We start from the raw sequence: 27,739 nt of genomic DNA on the forward strand, positions 1-27,739 counted from the left end.
TATTTTAAAATAATTAAAATATAATAAAAATAAAAAGTGATGGATTAAATCACACACATCCAGCTCTAACCCGCTCCCTGCTCCTGCCCTCGGATTTTTGGAGGTCACACCATCAGCCGAACCTGCGGGTCCCCGGAGGTTGCGCCCCTCCCAACCCCAGACACACCCCATACCCCCACACCCCCAAAAAAAGCCCCTTTTGTCCCTCTGTCCAAAGCCGGGGTCATGACCCAGCTAATGCAGAGCCAACCTGGACGCAAACACTTTATGGGCTCTTCTTTAAATATTTAGAGGCACTTCAAGGAACCTGGGATGGGGCTGGGAGGATTTCAGAGTATTTGGGGGGTTTAGTGTTGGGGGTGTGTGTGTGTTTATCTCGCATCCTCCTTTGCAAAAGGACCCTTCTTCAAAAACAAACCTGGGCGTGGGAATAGGCATAAAAAAAGAATAAAATAGGGATAAACAGGAAAAAAATAAGGATAAATAAGAAAAAATAGGAATAAAATATAAATAAACCAGGAATAAATTAGGGATAAACTAGGAATTAAATAAGGAAAGTGCAGTGGGGTATTTAAACGCGGTGGGTGTAGTGGGGTTTTAAGAGACGATGAAGCAGCTTGGAGGTATTTAAAATTAATATTAATAAATAAAAAGTTGTGGTGGTTAATCCTGTGCAGATACACGCGTGTTGGTGTGTACCTGGATGCTGCACAGGGACACGCGTGGATGTCCCTGCTTTCATCCTTCCCCAAGCACCTCCCTTTGCGGCTCTCTGCCTTGTGTGCTCTAATTGTCCCTATAAAAACGGGGGATAATCATAAATTATAATTATAAATGCATCTCACCGAATCTCTCTGCCTGCCCGTACTGGCTCAGCAGTCCCTATAAATAAATCCATATGCGCTGGGTATGTGCATGGCTGGGCATGGTTAAAAGCGCACCCGCGGAAACACACTTTTTTAGTTAAAAGTATTCACTCGGAGAAGGAATAAATGTGTATTTGGAGAATTTGCCTGAACACCTCCGCCTCTCCCTGTAGTTTTATTTCCAGGGACGGGGTGGGGGGGGGGTGGGGGTGGCAGCAGGCGGGTTTAATCTGCTAGTTTATTCATTTAAAAAAAAAAATAATAACAACAACAACAATAAAACCTCCTCGAATTCCCGAATCACAAACCATTTTCAGCTCGTTTAAGTTTCTGATTGCATAATCAGGGAATTAATTGGGAATAAATGGAGAGCGGCTTCTAAGGAGAGGGCAGGAGGGATGGAGCTGGCCGGGGAGGGGGGGTGAAGGTGGAGTCGCAGCAGCATCTTGGCGAGCGGAGAAGGATTTGGGGGGGATGTCCTGGCCGTAAATTATCTCTCGTTTCCCACCTTTCAGTATGCGCCTTTTCGGTGGTAAAAATCGGTATTTTATGGTCGCAGGGGGGATTTGCGACGGACTACGTTTTATTGGAGGCATCGCTCCTTCCCTTTCGGGATATTTTGCTGTTTCTCACCCAAATTGAAGGGCTCTGCCAAGCCAAGGGTGATTTCGCTCCTTTCTGACCATAATTCACCCAGAATAAGGCGGGAAGGGGTCAGCAAGAGCCCCCCCGCCCCGAGATGGGGCTGGCTTGGAGTAGCGGCTGTCAGAAGAGACAGCCAGACCCGAAGCTGGACGGAAGGAATAAATGCCAAAAAAAAAAACAAACCAAAAACCACACAACCAAGAAAACAGATGAAGTTTAGATAAATCCTTTGCCCAAAACCTTCTGACATCCCCGGCGGGAGAAATAACAGTTTATTCCCCAGCAGAATTATTTTTTTCTGGCTGCTCCTGAGCGGGGGGGAGCCCCATCCTCTTCCTCGGAGGAAGGGCAAGGGATCAAAAAGTGTCATCGGGGCAGTAAACTCCTCGGAAAGAAGGCAAAACCAAGAGAAGAATATAAAAAAAACCCAACTTCTCTTTGGGGGATACAGCTGAATACTCCTTCGGAGGCAGAGAACGGTCCCACCTCTCCCCTCTGCTCCATCCCAGCTTACCCATTACATGGCTCGAGAAATTTTGCGATACATATGTTGCATTAGAGAGCGACAAAAAATGTTAATTAAGACATGGAAAGAAAAGTTAATAATTTACAAAGCAGTGTTTAATTCCCTACGCAGAAAAGGATGATTTATTTATTTACCTATTATTTTCCTTACTCCAGAAGCCTGGAGCTTGTCCCAGGCACTATTTTCCAGGCGGGGTGGTGGGGGGAGATGTCCCCAAAACACCACCACATCGCCTTTTTTTTCCCTGGGGCGGAGGAGGGAGGGGGGAAAGACCCCGGTTGCACTGAAGCAAGCACCTAAATAAGCAGGAAAAGGTGATATTTGAAAATTGCTAACAGCATGCCCACGGCGGCTGCTGGCTGTTTGGAAAGGAAATTCGAGTCTTTCACTAAAAAATAAATAAATAAATTCCAAAATGTTTAGCTTGGTACCTTGCCCATCAAAATTAATCACAGCGACAGATTAGGAAGTACATAAAAGTATATCTCTGGATAATGATATAGGAGAGCACAATAAATAAAAGTTGCACGTTGGAGGTGCTGTCAGGTCTGGGGAGAACTAGTAACTCACTCGTTTAACCCTGGGTGCGTGTTTTGGCTTTTAACTCCAATTAACGCCGGAGAGGAACATTTTCAACCTACGACGGGCTGAAGGAAATTGCTGGAAGGACCCGTAATACCGTGTTAACTGCGAGCTAAAACCCGGCTCAACAGGAGAGCCTTGGGGCAACGGGGGGGGGGGGGGGGGGGGGGGGGCGGGGGGCATGTGTTTCCACTGCCTACAAAATAAAATTTTGAAGTTCTTATGGAAGTGAGGCTGCTGAGGACCCTCGTCGCCTGCAGTTATCTCCCTAAAGCATCTCCGGAGCTGTTAGAAAGAGGAAAAAAAAGGAAACTAACAGGCAATACAGGAAGCTAATTTTCTCAACCAGCTGATGTAAATTTAGGAGGGGTTACCATTCCTTGCAAGCTCTGGATACAAAGACTTCCTCACGCTTTTTTTTTTTTTATTGCCAGTTAAGCCCTTCGTAAAACGACTTTGCAGCCCTCTTAAAACCCGAGTCCTTAGCGAAGCTAGTTAAAAAGCGGGGGGTGGGGGAATAACGTAAAATAAAGACCGAGCTGAGAAAGGAACCGGTAAAAACTTATCAGGGAACTTCAAAACAAATTGGACTCGAAGAACATAAAAGGGGAGAAGAAGGGAAAAAAAACCCGCCCTGGCCTCAGATGTTAATTTGAGCCTCCAGAAACACGTTGTTGGTGGGAGTTTTATAGCCCAATAATCAAAGTAAAGCGAATTATCCGAGCACTGAACAATGCAGCAGCCGGGGGGGGGGGGGGGGGGGGGGCGGGGGGGGCGCGGCACCTCCTGCAGTCACATCTATAGGTGCTAGGGCCAGGTCTGGGACATATAGCCCAGGGATGAGCAAGACCTGATGCCTCGTGGGGAGCGTGTCTCCCTTAAAGCATTCCATCCATCCCTGTATCACCCATCCGTCTGGCCCGCAGCTCCTGTCGCTGGAGAAACCCGGGCTTATCTTGCATCGCTGCCCACAACCACATCTCTGCCCCCACCACCCCCTGCGCATCACAGCTCCTCCGCTCCCATTTGCATCCTGACTTTCATCCCCACGCCTCCCAAACTTTCAGGGGCTCCTTTTTGCTCTGCTTTGGATTATTTATTTTAGTTATTTTTATTATTAAAAAAAAAAAAATCCCCTGAAATAAAGGTTACTTACGTGGCTGGGAGCGCTCCTGGACCAGCCGGAAGGGAGAGCATCTCTGGGGGAAAAGAAGGGAGAGAAGTTTGGCCGCCACTTCACCCTTCTCTCCCCTTTTCTCCCGGGTTATTTTGGCAAAGAGACAATGCCATAACACGCATCGCATCTGCCCCAGCCCCCCCCTTACACCCCATTACTATGGTAAAACCTACAAAGCCTCTAAACAGCGATGGTGCCTCTAAATCTATGTCCGCAGACACAGAAGGTACAACGCTGCAGAGGCAGCGGGTCAGGAGGGCTCCGGGGTCAGCTTGCTCGCCTCCAATGGAGCTGCTGGGATAGAAAAGTTGGCCTTTCCATGAACCCGGTTTTGCCGTTTACCCGAACTTCAATAAAGTTTTCTTTCAGCCTCTCTACACGGAGGCGTCAAGAAGGTAAAAAGGGACCGTGGTTCGGGCTGTTTGCAGCAGAAGCAACCATTTTCCCATGCCCCCCCCCCCCCCTTTTTCTCCCCTTTCCCCGTACTTTTCCCCTTTATTTTCTCCCCTACACCCCTTTTTTCTTTATTTTCTCCCCCCTCTATTTCCGTTTCCCCACACTTTCTTTTCCTCCTTCTTCTCCTCCCCTCCCTCTATCCCCTTTCTTCCCCCGGCTACACCATGCATTTATACTCTCCCTCATTAGCCCCAGGTGTGTCACAGCCAAAGCTGACGGAGATGCTGGGTGAGGACACTCCTGTGGGCAGCAGGCAGAAGCCCACCGCTGGCTGATGACCCTGGTACCAAAGGGACCTGCCATCCCTGGATGCCATCCCCAGCACCACCCCCTCCACGGGATACACCCTTAGACGGGGAGTACAGCACCCCCCAGCAACCAAAAACCTCAACCCACAACTCCAAACGCCAGTATCCCTCCCGAAAAAAAAGGAGAAATGGAACCTGGAGCGATGCTCCTTCCTCCCCACCCTCCTCCTCCTCCTGGCCCCAGTGCAGCCTGCAGCAGTTGCAGTTGCTCACCTCTGCTCCCCACCCCCGAGGAGATTTGGGGTGCTGCCCTGCCTCAGCTTTGGGGCACCGGGGTGCTCTGGGGGAGCACCCACCTCCCAGCACGTGGGGCTGCACTTTCCCGGCAGATTTTCTGCTTTTTCTAGCATTAAACCTCCTTTTCTCCCCTCCGTGGTGCCTTTCCCCCACCTACTTTCCCCTTTCTGCTTTGATTTCTTGCCTATATAAGAGGATATTAAAAATATCCAAACCTCCACAGAACGGGCCCAGCTTTGGGTGCTGTTTGCTGATCGCCTTTTTATTTTATTTTAATTTTTTCGAGCTGGGTTTTATCTGGCTTCTCCACCTCAGCTGCGCGGGCTGGGCTCTTCCTTGGGAAGAGTCAAAATCCCAACTGGTTCCCAACACCTTTCCCTGCTCTGTGGAGGAAATTTTTAAAGAGGAGTAATGGTTACATATCCTGTCGATATGTTTTATCCTTCCAGCCTCATCCTTATATTAATATCACTAAGGCAGGATGTGAAAGAAAAAAAAAAAAAAAAAGAAGAAGAAACAGCTGATGAGCTTTACATATAAATTCCCCAGGATAAATGATAACCTTCTCCCTGTCCAGATCCGCATCCCCAGCTATCACAAAGAGGTCTGAGACCATGATTTGTTTAATGGCAGCTTAAATCGATGGGGGGGGGGGGAGGGGAGAAGAGGGAATAAATAAAATAAAACCTAAATAAAAATGCTTGCAAAGCCTCCTGTCCAATAACTCAGGGTCCCAGGGCTTGAGGGGACACAGACACTTCCAGCAGGCCTCCCTCTCCCAGCCCCCTGACACTGGGATTTTTAAGCAGCAAACTTCCCAAAGCCAAGGCCTATTAAAAAAAAAAAAGGGGGGGGGGGCGGGCTCATCCCCAGCCCCCCCTCATGCACCCCCTGCCCTGCCCTGCCAGGGAAGTACAGGCACCCTGCCCGGGAGGGACACACACACTGGTTTTTCCCTAAAATCCCCCCACTGCTGCCAGTTTGCAGGCTGCCTCCAAAGGCCAGGAGCAATGAATTACAGTTATTAGCACTATTACTACCATTATTCTCATTATTGTTATTGTTATTATTATTATTATTTAACAGCCTTTTCATTGCCTGGCAAAATTCAATATGACCTCTTGGCCTGAACGAGTCAACATGAGCGTGCCACAACAGCAAGAGAAAATAATAACAATAATAATAACGATGAAAATAATAACAATAATAAATTAAAAAAAAAAACGAGAAAAAGTTTAAAGCCGAGAGAGAAGTTAAGCCCAGACAATTTTCTGCGGGATGGAAAGAAAATAAAGAGAAATGACTGGAAGCTAACCTCAATCCACAGCACTTGTCTGAAAACCCAGATTTCTCTTTTTTGTTGTTGTTGGGTTTTTAATATTATTATTGTTGTTGTTGGTTGGTTGGTTGGGGCTTTTTTACCCCCTTATTTACAGGTTGGGAGGATCTGAGATTTAAAGTCACTGGCCACGTCGTGATGTCATAAAAATCTGGAGCTGAGAGTTATCTTTAGGTTTGCTTAAACTTAAGCAATGACTGGTGCACATGGGATCCATTGCACATTGTCCCAGCATTTTTATTATCATTATTATTATTATTTTGGGGCGGGCTTGCGGGGAGATGTGGGGATAAAATAAGTCACCAGACATAAAAGTAAAACTAATTCACACTGACTGGTTTATTGAACACTGGGACTTTCACATACACACTAAAACTCTTTATTGCAAGTTTACAATGATCATGTAAAATCAGTCCAAAACCACAAATAAGCACGACAAAAAATCCCTAGCTACTGACTTTTAAAAATCTTTTTCTGCTTTTACTTTTTAAATACGTCACTTTTTCACTCTTACTCCCCTTTTTCTTCCCAATTTCTCAGCAAGGACTCGTCCACCCTTGTGTGCTGTTTCGTAGCTGCTTTTTGTTTGCCCCTTTTTTTCTCTTTCTCTCTAAATGGTGATTTTTTTTTCACTTTTTTCACATTGCTACAAAAGAACTTCACAGCTCCTTGCTCATTGTGCATTTGTAATGCAGAGGGGAAAAAAAATACCTACATTTGCCTTTTTTGTTTGCTTGTTTGCTGTCAATATTATCATCATTTCTTCATTAAATTCACCCAACAGAACATTTACCTCTTCCTCCCGCCACCCTGCCCCCCCCAATCCCCCCGCTTTAAAAAATAAATAAAACCCTGAAATGGCGTAAAAAAACACCCTGCAGGTACAGACACCTGGCCTCATGCTATCTGACATGCATCTAAAGCCCGTGGTCTTGGGGGAGACCCATTGTTTTTTATACGCACAGGAAAATAATAATAATTATTATTATTATTATTATAATAAAAGAAAAACTACGAGGGAAGGGGGGGGAGAACCAAGATATATATATATATATATTAGATTCTATAAATAATCCAGAGTCATTTGTGTGCGGGTCTGGGGGTGTTTATAACCTGGTGATATCCTCCGTGCGCGGGTCCTGCGCGGCGGCGGAGGGCAGCTCCTCGCCCGCGGCCGTGCTCGCCGGGGCGGCGGGGGCAGTGGAGGCGCCGGCAGCCGCTGCCGTTGCTGCCCGTACTTTGGTGTTGGGCAGCCTGTGGTCTTTTTTCCATTTCATCCTCCTGTTCTGAAACCAGATTTTGATCTGCCGCTCGGAGAGGCAAAGGGAGTGGGCGATCTCGATGCGTCGCCGCCGGGTCAGGTACCTGTTATAGTGAAACTCCTTCTCCAGCTCCAAAACCTGCTGCCTGGTGTAGGCTGTCCTGGATCTCTTGGGTTCGCCTCCATTGTAATTGGGATTCACTGGAAAGGAGGGGAAGGAAAACAAAAAAAAGAGAGGAAAGGAGAAAAAAAAAACCAACAACAACAAAAAAAACAAAAACAAAAAAAAAACACACAAGGAAAATCAGCGTGGATGGAGAGAGGGTCGGGAGAGGCGACTGGAGGAGCCGGGGAAAAAAAAAAAAAAAGTAATAGGCTAAATAGGTAATAAAGAACTTTGGGCAGCTCAAGAGTTTCTATTCTAATAGGAAGGGGTTTCCCTGGCTCAAAAGACTGAATTATTTATGCACCCCTTACAAAGCTTTCGGAGTTTCACACATACATAACAGAACGAGCCACATGGCTAAGGCTGCCCACAGTAGCTCGGCTATAAAATTTATGGTGGGTGTAATTACCCATTCGGAGTCGTAAATCCAGTTCAATTGTGCTAACCCAAAGACTCTCATGGAAGGGAAGGAAATAAAAAAAAGAGAGAGAGAGGCGAGAGGGAGCGAGCATGGTGTGAAAATAAGAGAGCGGAGAGACAGAAGAGGAAAATAAAAGTTGCATACCAGTACTGACGTGGATTTTTTTCATCCAGGGATAGACTATGGGCTGTTTGGAAGCTGTGCTGTTGGGATGGTCGGGGTTTGGCTGGTTGCAGGCTGGAGGGGCTGGGGAAGGAGTGGTGGAGGAGGTGGATAGAGCAGCCTGCTCGCAGAGCTGCTGTGCTTTCTCTGAGAGGTGTTGGCCTCCTGGAGTTTGCCCGTGTCCCCTTTGGAGCGCGGCCGGGTTGCCGGGAGCCTGCAGACCCCCGCAGCTGAACGGGCGGTCGGGGAAGGAGGGTCGTGGCACGGGGTACAGCTCTTGATGGTGATGCTGGTAGCTGGACTCCCTTGTCCGGCTATAATATTCCGGACTGTGGTCTGGGATGTAATTATTTTGCGAATATTCCTCGCATGGAGGAAATTTCGGATCGATGTAGTTAGAGTCCATCAAATAAGAGCTCATGATCATTAATTTCTGGAGTGGAAAATAATTTTTCTCGCTTTGTCGTTTTTCTGCTCCATAAAGCCCTCCTACTAGCTGGCGACCCCGTAAAGTTACTTTCACCATGTGACATCCCCGGCCAATCACACCCGCCAGCCCAGTCCCCGGATAAGGAACCAAAAGCTTCTGCAAAATGTACCTAAATTGGGGGGGGGGGGGGGGGGGGGGGCGTGGGAGTGGGGGCTCGGGGAGAGCCGGGGAGATGCGCTTCGCTGAGAGGTGCCGGGTCCCGGGGTCCGTCACTACCCCGTCGGCTGCTGGGAGCGGGGGGGGGCACACACAATGGGGGGACCCCCGCTTGGGCGGTGGGTGGGTGAGGATGAGTGTGAGGGTGAGTGGGGGTGTTGGGGGGCACCGGGCATCCCCCCACGATCTGGGCTGGGAACAATGAGCCCCCCCCACCCTTTGGTGTGAGTGTGAGTGCTTGAGTGTGAGTGTGTGCATGTGAGTGTGCCCACCCCGAGCTGCATTGACTCCCCCAAGCCCTACCCCCGGCAGCCCCCATGTCCACATCCCCCCCCCCCCCCCCCCAAGGCTGGGGAAGGGACAGTGTAGGTTGGGGACACAGCCGGGGGGATCCCTCAAACACCCCCAGCCCAGACCCGCCCCCCCATCCCAGAGGGAAGAGGGTTAAACGCTGTCAGCACCTATTTTTTTCGGGGGGCAGAGGCATTACCTGGAAGGTAGAGGGGGTTTGCTGACCCTGCCTTCAGTCCCAGGCGGGCAGGCCTGCCCTCCCCCGCAACCAGCAGCACGGCAGGGCGGGGTGGGCCGCCCCCCCAGGCAGCGGGGCCCCCCACTTTGCTCCCCAAACTGGCCCCGCTTTGCTTAGCCCCGGCCTTTGGGAGCAGAGCGGGTGGTTTGGGGGGGTGGGTGTTGGGGGGTGGGGTGGAGGCAGCACCCCGCTTGTTCCTCGGCCCTGGGTGCTGCAGGTACGCACCCACGGGGTCCCACGTCCACGCGTGTGCAACACACAAGCGTGTGCACCGCTCCTGGCCAACCCGGACCTTGCTTAAGCATTGACCTCCCCAGGCTCAAGCTCTGATATATACATACATACACACATATATACATATATAAATAAGATATGTTTATATATATATAAAAAACTGGGGGGGCAAAGCTGGAGGAATGCGTTAAAAATGGCTCCCACCTCCCCGGCGCAGGTCGGGGAGCTGCAAATGGATGTCAACATTTTGGGAGGGTTTTAGCTCCCTCAATTAAAGCTTTTTTTTTAAATCTCCATATCGCCCTAAAGAGAGGGGCAGAGGAGGGAGGTGGGGTATTCCCTCCTTGTGCTTGATAACAATTATAGTTGAAAATCATAGCTTGCAGGGCATTGCCATATTTTACTTGATAACAATAAAAGTGACACATAAAGTTAACTGTTTATGTTTTATTTATTAGACTAAATGTGCCAGCGGTGTCGAAGGCTTTTGGCTGGTTGTTACAGCTTTTTATGGGGTTGTAAAACGCCATAAATCAGTCACTGCGAAATGGTCGGGGCTCTTTGTGCTCTTGGCTGAGAGTTGTGTTTGCGGTGGCTGCTGTTTCTTCTGGAGATGAAAAGTAATAATGGGATTTTATTTTGATTATTATCACCCACACACACACACCCCAATCATCGCGGTGATTTCGCTTTTTACCTTTTTATTTTCTTTTATTTTTGTTATTATTATTACTATTAACAAGCCCTGGCAAACAGCAAACGCCGCTTTCGCACTTTGAGTAAACTACCTTTAGAAAATGACATCAGCAGGGTTTGAGGATTTAATTAGGAGCGCAGCAATTAAAGGAAAGCAGAACTTTCCAAGGCTCTGGCATCGCCCATATATTCCCCTAGAGACGAATTTGTGACTGGGAGACGCTCACACAAATTCGAGTCTACAGGGTACATATAGGCGACGGGGAGGGCTGGGGGGGGGTGGTGGTGGTGGCAAACGGGGGGGAGGGGGCTCAGCCCCCCTCGGACACCAGCTCCGCATCTGTGTGGGCGCCGGGACATGGACTGAGTGGTTTTCTGGCTTTATTTGGGCTTTTTTTTGGGTGGGGTGGAGTGGGGGTGGGGGTAGGGGCGGTAATTGTGGTTGATTTGCAGGGCTTCGCTAATTGCTGGCCCCGTGCACCGGCAAAGCCTGCTCCTTCCTAAAGTTGTAAATCCCGGAATTCCATATAGAAACGCCTACATATATACCTATATAAGGTAAAATTCTTGTTCTTCCCAGAAGGGTTTCGGGGACAGGGAGTGAAGGGGGGATGGGAGTAGCGAGGTTGGGGGGGAAAAGACATGAATAGAAATGTATTCCGGAACCCAAAACATTGATTTAAATATATCCAATAAATTCCTTTTCTCCAGCTATACTTCATTCTGCCCAAACACCTCAGACTCATGCAGGGCTTTGACATTTATAGTTCAGACTGATGCAACAACTTTATTCCAAGGCTGAGGGAATATTGAATAAAGATGGAGAGTTAATAAAGTAATTTTTACCTACGCACGTCCTTCCCCCCTCTCTCTGAATATATGGTTTTCAATAAGCACCTGCAGAACAAATAAATATCCACAGGTAGTTCTCTTAAGGCTATGCTGGATGTTTACAAAAAAAAAAAAAAAAAAAAAAAAAAAAGCAAAATAAAGCACGAAACAAACCGGCAGCAATCAAATCATTAAAAAATTCAAGGCGTGAAGGTCACAAACTGGGCGACTCTGGACTCTCACTCTCTCAGGGGGGAAACGCAACTTTATTTGCACCGTCTGCACCCCACCCCCCCTTCCCACCCAAATACATCGATTTTTGAGGACTTGCCTCTCCATCGTCTTCCCCTCAACTCCCTTCATCCCCTCTGTGTGCTTGGGGGGGGGGGGGGGGCTGCCCTCGGATTTCTTACAAGTGCATTAAAAAACAAACAAACAAAAGAAATCCCCCGGATTTCTTACATGTGCACCCAAAAAATCCTACTTTTCCCTTTTTATTGCTTATGGTTTAATGTTTCCCCCCTCTGCTTTTTAACCAGAGTTTAGAGCTGTGCCTCTTGCTGAAGTGTTTGGATTTTATATTTATTTAATCCCCCCTCTTTCCCCCCCCCCCCTAAAATAAGTCTGCAGGGACGTGTGAAGAATAGTTGTACAAGAAGCTGGCTCTTTTGTCCATAAAGCAGCCCTCCCACCGCTCTCCGTCCCTCGTCCCCCCACCAGCACAACCGTGTCGGGAAACAGTTTGGGAGGGACAAAACCCAGAGAAACGCAGCACCTCGGCAGAGAAAAAGAAAAAAAGGGGAAAAAAAGGAAAAATAAAAAGGATTTTTTTTTTAAAAATCTCATCTGGGCCTTTATTTCCTTTTCCTACCTAGGATGAGGGCTGCGAAATATAGATCTGGTTACCATCGCGGGGACATTTTTAAGTACAAAGCGCCTTTTTGACAGTACTGAAGAAAAATAAGTATGCATTGTCTCTCCGGATTCATTGTGTTGGCTATTACCATACTGACCGTTTGGTAACCTGTACCTCAGCCCATTAGCAATCTGTGCTTTCCAGAAAAAAATGAAGTACCTATCTACTGGGGGTTTGTTATCCCGCGTTTAATAATAATAGGAAAAGCGGGGTAAAAGCTCGCGGTGGATGAACTCTGCCTCCTTGAGATGCGGGAGGTGGGAATCAGTTTGAGAGTGGAGTTTTATTCCAAGCTTGTTTTAAGGTGATTATCGCACAATTAGTGGTGGGAGAACTAAAAACCTGCGTGGGAGCGCGTATATATTTTGTATTATTTTTTAATAGTTGGGTCCTCTCTGCCATAGGCAATGACATGTAATTAATTATATTTTATTTTTCTTCCTTCCAACTTGAAAGCAGTGAGTGCAAAGAAGACCTTTTCTTTTTGTCCCTTCCTAATGCAAATAGACAAGGTCTAATTTATGCAAAGAAATATGCAAATGTTTAATTGATTTTTTTCTTAAATCTGTTGTCAGTAAAAGTAATGAATAGGCCTAAAACGATTTTAATAAGCAAAGCCTGTCACCTAAAGTCCTAGCCTTCACATTTTTCTTTTGAGCCTCTTTCGTCTCAAAGAAACTAATAATGTAAATATTTATCCCTTCATTTTAACGCAGTAAAGATGAATCCCTCTTGTTTGCAAAAGAACTAAAAAAATAAAATAAAATGTGCAAACCAGTTTCTCTATCTATCCCTTACCCCTCCCCCCCCCCCCTTCTCACCCCACCCAGGAATTCAATTTTCTTCAAATCTCGTTGAAAGTGGCTTTTTAAAAAGTGGGCGCATTTTAATATTGGTTAGACAGCGTGACCTGAATTTCACCTCAACTGTTTGACTTGATCCAATAGGTCACTGCCAAGGAGTTATTGATGGGGGAACTCCATTGAAATTTCTCTCCTCACAAATGGCCTTTAGATCTTCTAGCGAGTTCAATAACTAGTTATAATGTAGAAGGGGAAAAATGAAGCCCAGAGGCAAACTAATTTGATGTTTCATTTTTATGCTGGAGAAATTGTTGGTTTTTGTTCCTCTCACCTCTCGCTCTGCCCCTCTCTGCCCCTCCAAAAGTGGGGGGGGGGGACGACACGGGGGGACGGGGACACAAAAAATAAAAATAATCTGGTGTGAGCGAAGCCCCCTCTGAGCAGAGGTCTGTCTGTGCTAGAAATATCTGCTATTTTATTTATAATTTAATTGGCACTGGCGCTTCAGCCCGGGAACTCCTTGGGACTCGGTGGAGCGTGGAGCCCAGCAAGAAACTTGCTGCTTGGTAGGAAACACTTTTTTTTCTTTTAAAATTGTTTTCTTTTTCCTTTTTTTTCTTTTCCCCCCCTTTTTTTATTCATTTTTTCTGGAAAGATTTTGTCCCAAGTCAATCAAAGGCGCCAGTTGCCCCATCATAGCCCTCTGCTCCCCAAGTTCTGTGGTCCGCAGGGCCAGGCAGCGCCAGTGCTCGCGGCAGCTCTGCCCCCCAGCAAACCAAGCCCCTCCGAGCGGCTCGGAGCCGGACTCGGCAATAAACCCTCACAAACATTTTATTCCCCGGGTTTTTATCCGTGTGCTATGTCGCCCAGCTCATGTGAGCACATCTGGGCTCTCCCCTGGTTCGTTGGCCTCGGGGAGGGTTTTCTCCCTTTTGCTTCCTTCAGATTAATTTTCTTTCAGGCCTAAAATATTTAATTGGTGGTGGGAGGTGTTATTGGAGTTGGGGGGGGACGGGACCGAGAGGCAGAAGCAGAAGCAGAAGCAGACTCAGCTGGAGGATGCTTTTAAGTGATACATACACAGGAGCTAAGATTTCTCCTTGACTTTTCACAAAGACGACTTACACTGACCCACCAGATAATTGCTGAACCCTGGGTTAAGTTGAAAAGAAAACATTGGGCTTGTATTGGGGAAAGGGCTTGTTTTGCGAGGGGGTAGAAAGTGAAAGTTGCAGGAGAAAGTGTCCACGGCCTGCAGCGAGCCCATTAGCAGATCTATAGATGTTATCGTATGGGATGGAAACATATACAAACTTGAGGCTGATCCCTCTTGTTGGAGAGAGCTTCTGCTTCAGTGGTACTTATTGCTCTCACCCCGTGGAAATCATCCTCCGGGAAGACAATATTAATAATTAACATCACTTCCCGCCCCCCTACCCCGCCCCCCCCTACCCCCAGCCTCCTCCCCCAGACCACCTTAGGTTGCAAATCCACTTCTAGGCTCTATAATCCTGAGTCTTCCTTGATTGCCTGGGCCGGGGAGAAGGGAGTGGGAAAAGTTTCTGTGTAGGGACAGAGGATGAAAAATAAGGTATTTCCCTCTCCCACCCCCCCTCGAAAGTTAATCCAGCCCCAGCTGCCGGGGGGGGGGGGGGCGAAGGGGATAACCGAGGGATCTGGGGAGAGGGGCAGCCTTGACCCTTGTTGCTGCAAAGGGAAGGTGACAGACAGAGGCAGAGGGAAGGTGGCAAAGGTGACTCAGCCTTCACTCGGGGGATGCAGAACCCCTGGCCTGGCACCAAAACAGGGTGGAAACGGATAAGATAATCGGAAATTCCCTCTTTTCCCTGCATTTTCAGTCTTCCCAAGCGAAGACGAAGCCCAGTTTTCACCAGGCTGCGTTCATCCCTTTTTAACATCCTTTGCAATTAAAAATAAATCCCGGGGGGTGCTGCTTCCGGGGACGCGACCCAGCACTTCTTAAGCAAAAACCGGCCAAAAACCCATGCAGAAAATCCTCTTTTTTTTTCCTCCTCGGTGTTCAAATGGCCGCGTTGCTCCAAGCAAACGCATCCCTGAGACACCCAGCCCCCGCCGATGCACCTTGGAGACTGCTGAAAGCTCGGATCAATACCCCGGTGTTATTAAAAACCCTTGTGTATCCTTTCGTCTGGATGCAGGTCAATGGAAAGTGGGGTGAGGAGGGATGGATAAGCGGACGACACGCGTGGGGAGTGACAAGGGTGTGTGTGGGGGGGGGGGTCCTGCCCCTGTAGGGCCAGACAGCATCACATGGAGGGCAGATCCGCAGTCTCGCAGCCAGCTGCAGATGTGGAAGGGACGGGATGAAGGGCAGGATGATTTAAAGTCCCGGTTTTATCGCCCTTTGGGCCGTGTTTTAAATTCTCTCGATGTGTAAACATGCTCTTTAAATCCGACATGACCCAGATGCGCGCAGCTCCGCGCCCATGTGCGCACCCCCAGTCCTGACAGCTCACAGCCAGACAGGGACAATGGGCTTTTCCCAGGGGGAATTCTGCTCCCCCGGGGCTGAGGAATGGGGAGGGATGTTCCCTCCGCACCCTCAGCCTGGCGAACCGCTTCGCCGAGCCATCACATGTATTTAAATCTTAATAATAATTGCAATAATGATATTAACGCCCCGAGAAGGCGGCGCGGACACCCCGGAGCCCGGAGAACCCTTGTTAGTGTGGGAAAGGAGGGATTTAACGCGAGGAAAGGCACTCGCCGCTCCCTTTAATGTTTATTTATTTTTTTTCACTAGGGTACTTTCAGTTTAATCTTTCGCAGTGCAATAAACTATTATCTTAGTTAATCCCCAAGGTGAATCCATCAAAACCTTTTAATAAAACGTTTCGTGGCTTCCACGGGGGCCTCCAGCAATAGGGGCTGAAGAAGGGCAATCCTTGGGTTGTTTGGTTTTTTTTTTGGGGGGGGGGAGTCTCCCTAAAATTTCCTGCTAGTAAAATGGGTGAGAGGGGATGTCCCCCCTCGGCGGGGCCATTAGGATTCCGGCAGCATGGGGAGCTGTGGGAGCCATCACTCACGGCCCCGGGAGCAAAGGGAGCCGGGCTGGAACAAGCAGAGCCGCGGGGATGATATAGGGAAGCAGGCCGCCAGCATCAATCCCGACCTGATAAGAAATTGCCTGCTTCCCTGGGGAAAAAAAAAAAAAAAAAAAAAGAAAAAAAAAAAAGGTTGGGAGTGTGCGGAAGAAAAAGAGACAAAAATGGGGGACCTGAAAGGAAGGAGAAAAAAAAAGGAAAAAAAGGAAAATAATGGGGAAAAAAAAAAAAAAGATTATGGCCCGTTTGCCTGGGCCAGAGGTTTTGGGGGGGAAAATCGCCTTTTCCCAACCCTAAAGATGCCCCCGGTCCTTTATGTTTTCCGGGAAAACTGGGAAAGGCGAGCTGATTTGGGGGGGTGGGGGGGGGGGAAAGGGAAAAGAAGGGGAAAGCAGCCCTTCGCCCAGAGGACACGGTGAAGGTCGCTTCAAGGACCAGCCTACGAGGGGTTGTGCAAACTGCAGCTCCCCAAAATCTTCTTTTAAGTCCCAGATCTGACTTGAAACATTGCGTTTGGGGCTTAAGTGAAGGATTAGGCGTTCGTGCAGCACGCTGAAAGTCTTCCATAAAATATAGGTTTGTTCATACTCCACTTCTCCCCTTACGCGTGACCCAGCCACTCCAGCCCCAGCCTATTTTTTAAAGCTTTCTATTTCGCCACAATATTATAGAGAATTAATTTCGACAAGAGACAGGTACCGAAGAGGAGCAGACACAGATGTAAAGTGTCAGCTTGAGTCTGCAGGTAAATATTTTCCCCTTTTCCAACATGTAAAGGGCTTTATTCTGCCTTGGAACGGAGAGAAAGAAAAAGAGCAGGAAAGAGGGATTATTGTTTGCGCAGGATGCGCATGGACACGCACCAGACCACGCACTCAAGTGGCCTTTTTTCCCCAAAAAGAGGCACCCATGTGCTCTAGAGAGAGAAGAGACCCCCGCCCAAGGGAGCAAGGGAGAGGAAAGATGCTCAGGACCCCTTCCCAGGGGCCAGCCCCTTCAATGTTCCCCCAAAATCTCTCTCAGCACCCGGGGAGGGGGCGGGGGGAGCCTTGCACTCAGCTGAGTGGCTCTTTTGAGGGGGGGGGGGGGCGGAATTTGCTTAGATCCCAAATTTGGGGGATATTTTGGTGAAGTGGATTGTTCTGTTGGATGCTGGATCCCAGAGAGGGGTGTGAAGGAGAGGAGCCGGCGAAGAGGAGATGGCACCGGGGCCTGGAGTGGGACATGAGCTACCTCGTTATTAATTACAGAAACTCATCAAGCTCAGCCTGCAAAGACCTTAATGTGGGCTCTAACCGGGAGGCGGTGTCCCCTCCCCACAACGGAGAGGAGGGTTTGAGCTTTGCAGAAGCTCTGTGTGTCCCCTGAACTCTGTGTCGTCCCCCCAACTGTGTGTGTCCTCCAGACTGTGTCCCCCCCAATGTCCACACGGAGGACGAATCTGCTGAAGGGAGGGGGGGGGGGGGGGGGGGGGAAGAGGGGGGCTTCCAGTGGGGTGCCTTCGGTTTGGGGTGGAATGTAGAGTTGGGTGGGGGAGTGAGGCGGGGGTTGAAGTACAAGAAGGAAAGAAGGGTGAGATGTATGGAAAAACAGAGAATGAGAGACGAATATGGAAAGAAGAAGGTAGCGGGAAAGGGAGAGAGATGGGGAGAGAAGAAAAAAAAGAGAAGGAAGGAAGGAAAGGGAAAAAAGAAAGCAAAAAGGAAGAAAAGAGGAAGAAAAGAAAGAAGAGAGGAAAATAAGCAGAAGAAATTAAATCAGGGATGGAGGTGTATTCGCCGACGCCCCGCGTCTGGCAGAAGAGATGCCCTGTGTGGTTTGCCGGGGTTTTGGAGAGCTGGAAGGCCGGGGGGGTCCCAGCAGACACGTAGCGCTGTGTTGCTCCCCCTGCCCGTGGCAGAGCCCTCCCGCCCCCCGCCCCCCCCAGCTGGGAGCCGCGCGTCCGGGGGAGCGGGGCGACACGGGACGGAGGGAGGGGGGAGCTGGTGTCTTGAAAACAACATAAATAATCATAAAGAAAAATAGTATTACATACTACTGACTCCCTTCAAGTTATATTTATTTATTTTTCCTAAATCTACAGGACAGAAACTTTCATTTTTTTTAAAGCAGGACGAACTCCTCCTAGTCAAACTCCAGCAAACTCTAAAAACCTGCCCTGGACGCAAATAAATACCAGAGGTCAACAGTAGCCGCTCTCCCTTCCCTGGTGATTATTTTACTGCTGAGAGGGAATCAGAGGAATCTGCTAAGTGCCAGGAAAACATTTAAATATATCTGTGTCTGTTTACCTAAGTGTGTGTGTCTGTGTGCGCACACGGGCACAGCCCGAGCCCTGTAGCCGCCTATGAACTGCACTTATACGTATCTATACTGAGCCGTGCACAGCACCCCGGTGCCTATGGCTGCGTATAATATCAATATGCACACCGACGCAGCCCAAGCATGAAGAAAAAGACCAATAAATTGTGTCTAGGAGGAAATAAAGGTGTGCTTTCTCTCGTGTCTGGCCAAACCATGTTGCTTTGACCCTTTTTCCCATAAGGAGGAGAAAAGAGTTGGGATAAAGAGGTAGAGAGGATGTGTCCGGAGCGAAAATAATTAGTGTGTTTATTTTCTTTCGTCCCTTCCTTCCTAAAAGCAGGGAAAGTGGATGGGGAGGATGTATATTCCCAGTCCCTGCTGGTAAAAGGGGTCATGTCTGCCAGACAAGAAAAAAAAATCACAAATAACGTCCGTCCCCACCCCCCCAAAAAAAAAAAAACAAAAAAGGGGAAAAATTAGAAATCGATAACTCGGGACTCAACTCTTGACCAGGAAAACCCAGATCAAAACATCATTTGATAGAAACACGCTTTGAGGAGTGGATAATAAATCAATAAAATCAATCCATCAATAGGATCTGCGGGGACAGGCGGGCTCCGCAGCCGGGCTGCTGAGAGCGGGCAGGGGGAAAATGGAAGTTAATATTCAGAAACTCTCTTCCCTGCCTCGGGGAGGGAAAAACCCACCCAGATGATGGGATGGAAACATCGGGCTGCACTTATTTCAGCCGGATTTCCTCCGTCTTCTCATCCACCTTCTAATAACCCTTCTTTTTTTTTCCCAGCACCCAGCTAGATGCGAGGAAATCATATTCCCCAGTCATTCTCCGGACTTTGGGTTGGTTTTGGTGTTGGTGTGTTGTTGTTTTTTTTTTTTCCTTCCTGTCCAATTACACAGAAAATTATTTTGCTGTTTCTGTAAAGGGGGTTTCTTATGAACACTGTATTTTTTTAATCCCGTAATTCACACAACAGACTACTGGAAGCTCTCTTGGTCGCATACGCAAACGCGAGCAGCATCTAAACTCAAATTAAATTATATTTAAGCGAAAACGCAAAATATCCGGAAGAAGTGTCTCCAACCCGGCATTTATTTTTAATGATCCCCCCATCCATCATCGAGAGGAAGAGGTGGGAAATTAGAGGTCGCAGTGGAAAGAAAGAGCCGAGTTTCACGTCGAATGCAAAAAACTTTCTTCTTCCTCCCCCAATGTGGGAAAACGCCCGTGTTTCTGCCACAGCCAGCCTCGACACGCGTGGGAGAGCATCCCCTATCACCCTTGAAAAGCTCTGGTGGTCCGTGGTGAAGCTGGGGGGACCGCTCCCCCCAAATCACCTCTTCCCTTTGGATGCTGCCGGGTTTTGAGCGACTTCACATTATCCCAGAAGCACATTTTTTAAACCAGTCTTGCAAGGACTTTCCCGTGGGGTTTGGGGTGATGGGGGAGGTTTAGGATCAGTGGGATCCAGGGTCCCCCAACCCCTGTGTGCTCCCAGCTCCCCAGGTTTGGAGCTGCCCAAATCTTTGCACCGTTTTTCTTTATTTTTTCTAACACCTTTCCCCACTATTAACATCCGCTAAATAAAGGGAATAACGCTAATTTTCAACGTTTTTTCCCTTTTCCAAGCCTGCAGCACCTGCACCACCCCGGGGGGGGGGGGGGGGCGGGGGGCAAGAAAAGGATGCTGAGGCCCCAAGGACCCCCACGAGAGCCCTGGGCTGGCAACACTGGCCTTGTCCAACAGCCACAGACACCTCGCTTGCTCCGGGATGGGGGAGTGCAAAGAAAATACTGATTATTTCTGATGCTATTTTTAAAAATACCCTTTGAGGTGGCCCGCCCGCCCCGAGGGAGCCGTATAGGCGAGCCCTATAGATCCCCATTGTTGTATGGGACTTAGGTAGACAGGTCTGCCCAGGGAGCTGGGTGTGTGTGTCTACCTTCCCAGTGGAGTTGAGGGGAAAAATTGATCTGCATCTCTATGATGGAGACTAAAACCTGGCACCCCAAGATGTGCTTCTACGTTGGTTTGTGCAGCTCCCGGCCCTGGTGCCCAAAGGAGGGTGCAAAAAGGGGGCAGCGAGGCCTGGGGGTGCTCACAAGGCCTCAGCAGAACAGCCCCCTCCAGTCACTGAAACCCACCCTCTGACCTCATCGAGACCCTCAGACAACCAAATGTTCCCCTCAGGGGGGGTCAGCCCCCACAGGACACCCTCAAATGACGGTCCCCCAGATAAGGCACTTAAAGAAGGGGCTTAAAATCCACCCCCCACACCGAGTGCCCCAAAAGGATCACAGGTCCCAGGGGGCTTCCCCAGCAAGGTTGCTCCCTGCTTTTGGGGGAGGGATTGAGCCCCCACAGGGCTCGGGAGAGAAGATTTGGGAGTCCCCAGGTATTTTGCCATGTCCCCACCTCTTAGTCAATCCTTTCCCCAAAGGTTGTGCTTGCAGAGTGGGGGGTGCAGCTCAGCTGCCCCCTGTCCCCCCAGCACCCTGGCATGGGGGGCAGCCCCATCCCACCATCTGAGTGGGGAGCACTGGTCCCTGGAGTGCAGAGGAAGAGGCCAGCCCTGACTGCAAGGGGGTCCCCATCCCTGCAAGGGAGCTGATAGGACAGGCTCAGCCCCAAAGAGCCCCCCCAGCACCCGTGAAAAAGGTTGCACACATGGTGGGTTGGTGTTTGCATGTGTGTGAGGTCTTGGGGTGCACACGTGCACTTTTGAGGGGGTGCATGCATGCCCTTGTGAGCACATGTTTGCAAGCATGCATTTGCATGTCTGCATGTGTGCTGGCATAGGTGTGCACATGTGTGTGCGTTTGCACGCTTGCATGTATGTGCACACATTGGTGCCTATGTGTGTGCATTTGCATGCCTGCCTGTGCATGCATGTGTTTGCCTGTGTGTGCATGCGCACAGTGGGAATTTGCAACCTCTGCTCCCTGGGCTGCCCCCCCCCAAAATAAAACACGTGTCTCCTGCCCCAAGGATGCATCCCTCCTAAATGCAAGGCCTGGGTTAACACCAGGATGAGGCCTTGCAGAGGATGGGGGGCACAAAGCTGAGCATCTGCCACCCCCTCAGAGAACAATAGAGGCCCAACCACTGTCTGGAAGGGGGTGCCCCATTGTTTTCCGTGGGACCCTCTCCTCAGGGGGGGCACCCTGTGGTGGGAGCCAGGGAGCTAGGCCATCTCCCACTCCCCCCAAGTTCCCAGCAAATTGCACCTCCCCTATTGCTTCCCCTCCCCAGGCTCCTCGGGGACGTCTGACCTCAAAGGGCCCCTGGGGTGGGCGGCGTCCTGGCACCCCAAGAGGTCCCCAGCAGGGGCTCCCCGAGCTCCAGCTCCCACCCTGCCGCAAGTGAGATCCCCCACGCATGGCAGCCCCAACTTCACCAAACACCCCCTAAAGAAGCACAGGCAGAGGGGGAGGGGGATGCGGCTCATGCTCTGCACAGACCCTCTTCCCCTCTGCGTGGGTCCCCACCAAGGTGCCGTGGGCCTCTGCACGGAGAAACCCTCCCTCCGCACACCTGCACCGGCCCCACCCGCGGCCCCGCTTCGCGCATGCCCTTCCCAGCGCGGCCGCCGCCTGGGGCTCTCCCAGTAATTATATTCCACCCCCCTTCTTTTTTTTTTTTTTTTTTTTTATTATTTCTTTCCCCTCCTCTCTTTGCAAAGCCCAACTCTACCCCCAAACACAAATACACCGCTCCCCCCCACCCCCACCTCCGGGATGAAACTTAGGGATACGCACAGCCTGCTTCCAGGCTGGGGCTTGGCGGGGGGTGTGTGTGTGTGTGGGGCAACTGATGAGGAAGGGGGGGTTTTGCTGCCGAACCAGTAATGTATAGACTTTCTTTGGCCTTATCTCGTCTCCAGCAGCCCTGGGGATGCAAAGGCGGGGGGGTCGGGGGTGAGGATGAGATTCCTGCCAGATAAGATCCTTGCCTGCAGCTCGCCCCTTTGCAAAACTCGCATTCCAGCTCAGCCCCCCCCTCCCCAACACCCACCCACCCCCGACATTTTCCCACGCAAGGAGGGGAATTTCAAAAATATTTCGCAATTCCTAGGGATGTTAAAAAAAATAAATAACTGAAATATATTTTTTAAAAAAAAGACAGAGAGCGAGAGACTTAGGATGAAGGAAAACTTACTGGGAGATGCTGCTCCAGGAGCCCCGCAGCCGCCGTGCTCCGCTCTAAGCGCCTTGTCCCACTGTCCCAGCATTAAACAGCTCTAGCAGCTGCGATGGTGGACAGTTAAGATTATATATGATGTAAATATATTGTGGGTTTGTCAGCTCCCCCAAACCATAAAACTTAGTTTAATGACATCACGTGCTCCCTGAGAGCCATTCAGGGCTTTTGCTTAGGGCCATCCACATAAATAACCTTCAAAAGTTTTAAACTACTAAATTCACATAGAAGCCATGAGTATTTCTGCTAATGTTCTCATGTTCTCGGTGAAACTAAAAGAGCTTTGCTTTTTTAAAAAACAAAAACAAAACAAAAAAAAAAAGTCCTGGATTTATACATATATAAAAAAAAATGGAACTTTGGTTTGTTTGCTGTTTTTGGGCCATTTTAAGTTCTCACGGGGTTGACACGGATGACGGGGCAAGGTAAGTCCTTTTCTGTTTCCTTCTTGAGTCTTTGGGAAGGGATCAAGCAGCCGAGAGGGGAAATAAAAAGGCAAATCTCTTCCAGACAGCACCAGCAACAACATCCACCAAATACCCACCAGTCGCCAGAAAAATGCCCCTTAAAGAAGAGAGGGATGAGGGGTGCAGAGAGCCCCCCCGACCCCCCTCTCCCCCCCTCCCCGGAGCAGGAGAAGCCAATAATTAATCATAAGCAGCCGCATTCCGCTCCGCAGGGTGGAAATGGGACAGTATGAAATTTAAAGTGGGTGTTTTGGGGTGCTGTTCTTTTTTTTTTTTTCCCCTGCTCTCACAGATAAAACACGCGTGGCCTGGGAGCTGGTTAACCCTTGCCTTGACAAACCCAAGCTGCCTTGACAGCTTCCCGGTTAAAAAGGAGAGGAAAAAGGTGTTGTTAGAGTGCGAAATGTAATCAGAATAAAAAATAATAACCCAGAGACGCTGCAATAATGTTGGTGAGAGCGAGGGGAAGACATTGCTTAAGAGAAAATTGAACGGAATAACGAGCAATTACCAGTACACGCCAAGAGGGTTTTGTGCCTGAACAACCAGTCAATAGATTTACACAGCATGGGGAAAAAATAAAAAACGGGGAGGGGGGGCAGAAAAAAAAGAGATGATTGGAATCGCTACTAGCCTCCCTGAAATCACCCCAGGCCCCAAGAGTGGGGGAACAACTCGGATATAGGCAGCAAATAAATGTGCGAGGCGAGCCTTGCTTGGCTTTGCAGTATTTCACTCCAAACCGAAGGGAAAATGACAGTCGAGACGGTAGGGAAAAAAAAAAACGGGAAAAAAAAAACCAAACCCAAGAGGATTTTTATCCACTGACAGTAAAATTAAATATCTTTGCAGCTTGCAACTCGCCAAATAACCAGAACCCAACATCTACGAATAACACCCATCAAATAAAATAATAACAATTAAAATAAAAGCCCTCGGAGATGAGGAGGTGCCCCACTTGAGCACGCTGTGCTAATTGTACCCCTAAAGGCAGCCAGAGCCGCTGCTGGAAGAAACTTTTGTTTTGCAGGTTCAGGAAATTGTTCCGTTGTTTCCCATGTGTAAAGGAAATCCTATAAAGTTTTATGGAGCTTATTGGCTTCTCCCAGCATTTGTTTTCGCCTGTAAATAGCTGGCAAGACACAGGAGGAGTCACCCTGCGTGTGCGTGTCTGGGTGCAGCGCTGCACCATCTGCCTGGGAAAATATACGTTGAGCTCTATGCAAATGTGCCGGCACACGTATAGACGCTGTGCACCCACCTCTCGGCGGTGCACGAGTGGGTCTGGAGGGAGTGCTTGCACCCACCCGACCCCTCCGTGGGTGGAAAGCACTTGGAGAGGCACCTATAGACCCGCCACGAAGGTTTTTCTCAGCCCCGTGCCTACACCATATGGCTGTAGGTATGGAGGAGTCCATATGGACCGAAGTGTTAGCCTCCGGGATGTATGGACACCCTATGGAAGGCGTGTTTCCACCCCCGGAGTGGAGCCCATGTGTTCCGCATTAGGCCTCTCCAGCTTAGCAGAGACAGAAAATAATACCTATATTTTTAACAAAAGCAATAGATAGATGCCTATAAAAAGAGCCAAGAAGGGGGGTGCAGTCCCCTCTTCCCCTGCAGCCTCCCTGGGGGGTCAGCAGGGCCTGCAGCCCCCCACTTACCCAGGCAGCCCCCTCCATCCCCAGCCCAGTCACCTCCCGTCGGGCACTGGGACCTGCTTCCCGCTTCCAGGTGCTGCCCAGCCCGCAGCAGGAGGCAGCGGCTGCCAGATTTTGGGGCAGAGAGTATACGTTGGGGAGAAGAGGGGGGAACAAAAGAGAAACAGAGAGATAAGGTAATTTTAATCCGATATTCCTATTAAAATGCCATCTGCCAGGCGAGGACACCAGCCTGGAATGGAAAGCCTGAGAGAAATAAATAAGTCCGGGATGGGACAGGGAGCAGCTCACCTTCCTCGGGGCCCAGCCAGCACTTAACCACCAAATTAAAAAAAAACCACTTTTTTTCCCCTTCCCCATGGTCTGGGAAATAGGAAAAGCAGCACGTACCTTTTCCAGGGTGGGGGGAGAAGGGTGTTCTTCATCCCTCCTGAGATCTGCTTTTTTTTTTTCTTTTAAAATAAATAATAATATTAAAAAATCAATACTTTGCCAAAGTAGCAAAGGAGGAGGAAGCTGCTCCAAGGCAGGGAAGGAGCACAGAAATACCTGCCCGGCGCGCCAACTTTTGGATTATTTACTGTTTATTCCATATGACAAAATAGAAGTTTCATCGCCCTTTTGCAGACGAAACAACAACTAATAAATATACCGTGTACATCATTGCGGGGGGGTGGGGTGGTAAAGGAAGTTACTGCGATGGACTGCATTTAGAGAGAGATGTACAAATTGGGGTTCGCCTTGGCTTTTTTAATATATATCTTAGCATTTAGCAAATCCACATTAATTACGCAACAAATAAATACACAATAATATTAAGCCCAGAGGCTCTATATCCCTCCCCCCCACCTCCCATGCTGCACTTTCCTGCCCGGAGATTTCGGAGGATCCGCGCAAACCGGTGTGTCCCGTCCCCCCGTCCCCCCCCGCCCCCCAAGTCTATTCATTTCTTTTCTATGCAAATAATAATAAAACGATGCCATCCGAGTCCCAACGCAAACACTCAAACACACACCAGGGACCCCCCGGCTCATGTCCGGGGGTCTAGAAGTGCATTTTAGGGGGTGCCGAGCCCCGGCGAGGGGCAAGGTTTTCTTTCCGACTTGAGAGCCGGAGCGGAGGTGCCAGAGCATCTTTCCTGGGCAATTCCCCAGCCCAGCAGATCAGCAATTCCCTTCTCCCATACGGGCGAGTGGAGAGCGGGGCTGGGACTTCACATAACTTATTGGGTTTGGGGTGGGTTTTTTTTCCCCCTTTATTTTCCTTTTTTCCTTCTTCACTAGCTTTTTCCCTCCTCCCTCCATTTTTCCTAGGAATATTGTGATTTTTAGAGCTGAGAGGACACGACCCAGCCACTCTGCGGATTTTTTTTTAAGCCTTATTGGTGGGGTTTTTTTACCTTGGTAATTTTTCCCCTCGAAGAGCGCACAGGTTAGGACACTTATTAACAACCTAAGAGCGATACACTAATTTTTTGCATGAAGCTAACAGCGGGGTTGTGGGTTTTTTTGGGTTTTTTTTTTGTTTGTTTTGGGTTGTTTTTTGTTGGTTTTCTTTTTCTTTTCTTTCTTTCTTTCTTTTTTTTTTTTTTTTTTGCATACTAATAAGAGATCTCCTTTGTCTGAGGGATTTGTGAGGGTACGCACCAGAGTCCATCCAGCAGCTCCCTCCCTCCCCACCCCAAAATCAAAGTTTCCTCAAGGTAGCTTCCATCAGAAGTGACGAGAAAAAAAAAAAAAAAAAAAAAAAAGCAGAGGACCCCCCCCCATCTCCTGCAATCCCACCTAAAGAGCCTCTTTGCTTTTTCAACTTGGAATCTTTCTTCCACTTCATCCTCCGGTTTTGAAACCAGATTTTGATTTGTCTCTCGTTCAGACAGAGGTTGTTGGCGATCTCAATGCGCCTCCGCCGGGTCAGGTATCTGTTAAAATGAAATTCTTTCTCTAGTTCCAGAGTTTGGTAGCGGGTGTAGCTGGTTCGGGAGCGTTTACCGTCCGTTTCTGGGGATGGAGAAAAAAAGAAAAAAAAAAAAAAAAAAAAGAAGGGAAGACACCGCATGAAAAGCCAAAGCAATTCTGGATGGATTTTAAATTTTTTATTAAAATTTTGGTTTTCACGGTAAAACCCGGTTACAAATCTAGGATATACAGAAGTTTGCTGGGGCTGTGGGCACGCAGGGAGTGAAGTAACCTGAAATCCTTCGTTTCCCAGCACCTTCAGCCCCCCAAGTCCCCCCCTTTCTTTCTAAAGCCCAGATCAAACGCATGTAGATGAGCCAGAAGTGAACCTGTTTCCTTTCGGACAATAAGGAAGTCTACAAAAGAGGGAAATATCTTTTCTTGGGGATCTTGTCTTTTTTTTCCTCCCCTTCTCAGCCCTGGGAGGGCGGAGGGGGAAAAGCTCTCCATGCTTTCCCTCCACCTTCGCTTCTGGTGTCTTTTTTTTTTTTAAGCTCACCCTCAAAGAACATGTGTATTTCAAGTTATTTTTAACCCCCCTTCCAAAAAAAATGGAATATTGCCTTTTATACACGTTTTGTTTCTATGATCCAATTATGCTGTCATAAATTTGGGCGTATATAGCCTCTAAGCCTTTTAGTGGGACAGTTTTACGAGCAATTGATGCCTTAGTCGTAAAATTTACGACCTCAGGTTTTTTATTATTTGCCCCGTATGGCCTATAAAAACCCAAGGCAAAAATCTTGTGAAACAAAAATCAAGAAGTGAAAGTTTTACCATGGCTCATGTGTAGTTTGGTCATCCAGGGGTAAATTTGTGGAGGTTGTTGCTGCTGCAGTTGTGGTCTCCTTGTTGTGCTGTTTGCAACGGGCTCAGCTTTGATTTCACTCGAGCTCTTAGATCTCTCCTCCAGCGCCGTGTTAGCACTCTTCTGACTGTAAATCCCGGGATTTAGGATGCTTGATCGTCTCTGGCTAAAGGATGCCCTGAAGAACCCATGACCGTGCAGGAAGGTCGCTCGGGGTTAGCTCGGGGGGTTGCCGACATGTCCAAGCCGCTCAGGGAGCTGGCAGCCCGGAGGAGGGGAGGGTGATGCTTAGATCCAAGCCACTGTAGCGGTACCTGGGTGACTGAACCTCAGGCACACTTCCATAATTTCCATAACTTTGCATGGCATAGGCAGGAACAGTGGGACTTTGCTTATAAAACGAATTGGCGACGTAAGAACTCATGGCGGAGGAG

The 27,739-nt window shown here is 48.9% G+C and overlaps 1 protein-coding gene across 1 annotated transcript; it reads right to left on the reverse strand.

Annotated features, from left to right (window-relative positions):
• Positions 1-6,994: 6,994 nt before the first annotated feature.
• On the reverse strand, positions 6,995-27,729 carry HOXC5 (homeobox C5). The gene is given in 5 exon segments (XM_055792383.1): positions 6,995-7,598; positions 26,324-26,539; positions 27,275-27,454; positions 27,457-27,570; positions 27,573-27,729. Coding segments are annotated over 5 exon segments (1,023 nt in total). The 3' UTR covers positions 6,995-7,242.
• Positions 27,730-27,739: the final 10 nt, after the last annotated feature.

This window comes from Falco peregrinus, chromosome 19, assembly GCF_023634155.1.
Source record: "Falco peregrinus isolate bFalPer1 chromosome 19, bFalPer1.pri, whole genome shotgun sequence".
In the NCBI taxonomy this organism is placed as follows: Eukaryota; Metazoa; Chordata; class Aves; order Falconiformes; family Falconidae; genus Falco; species Falco peregrinus.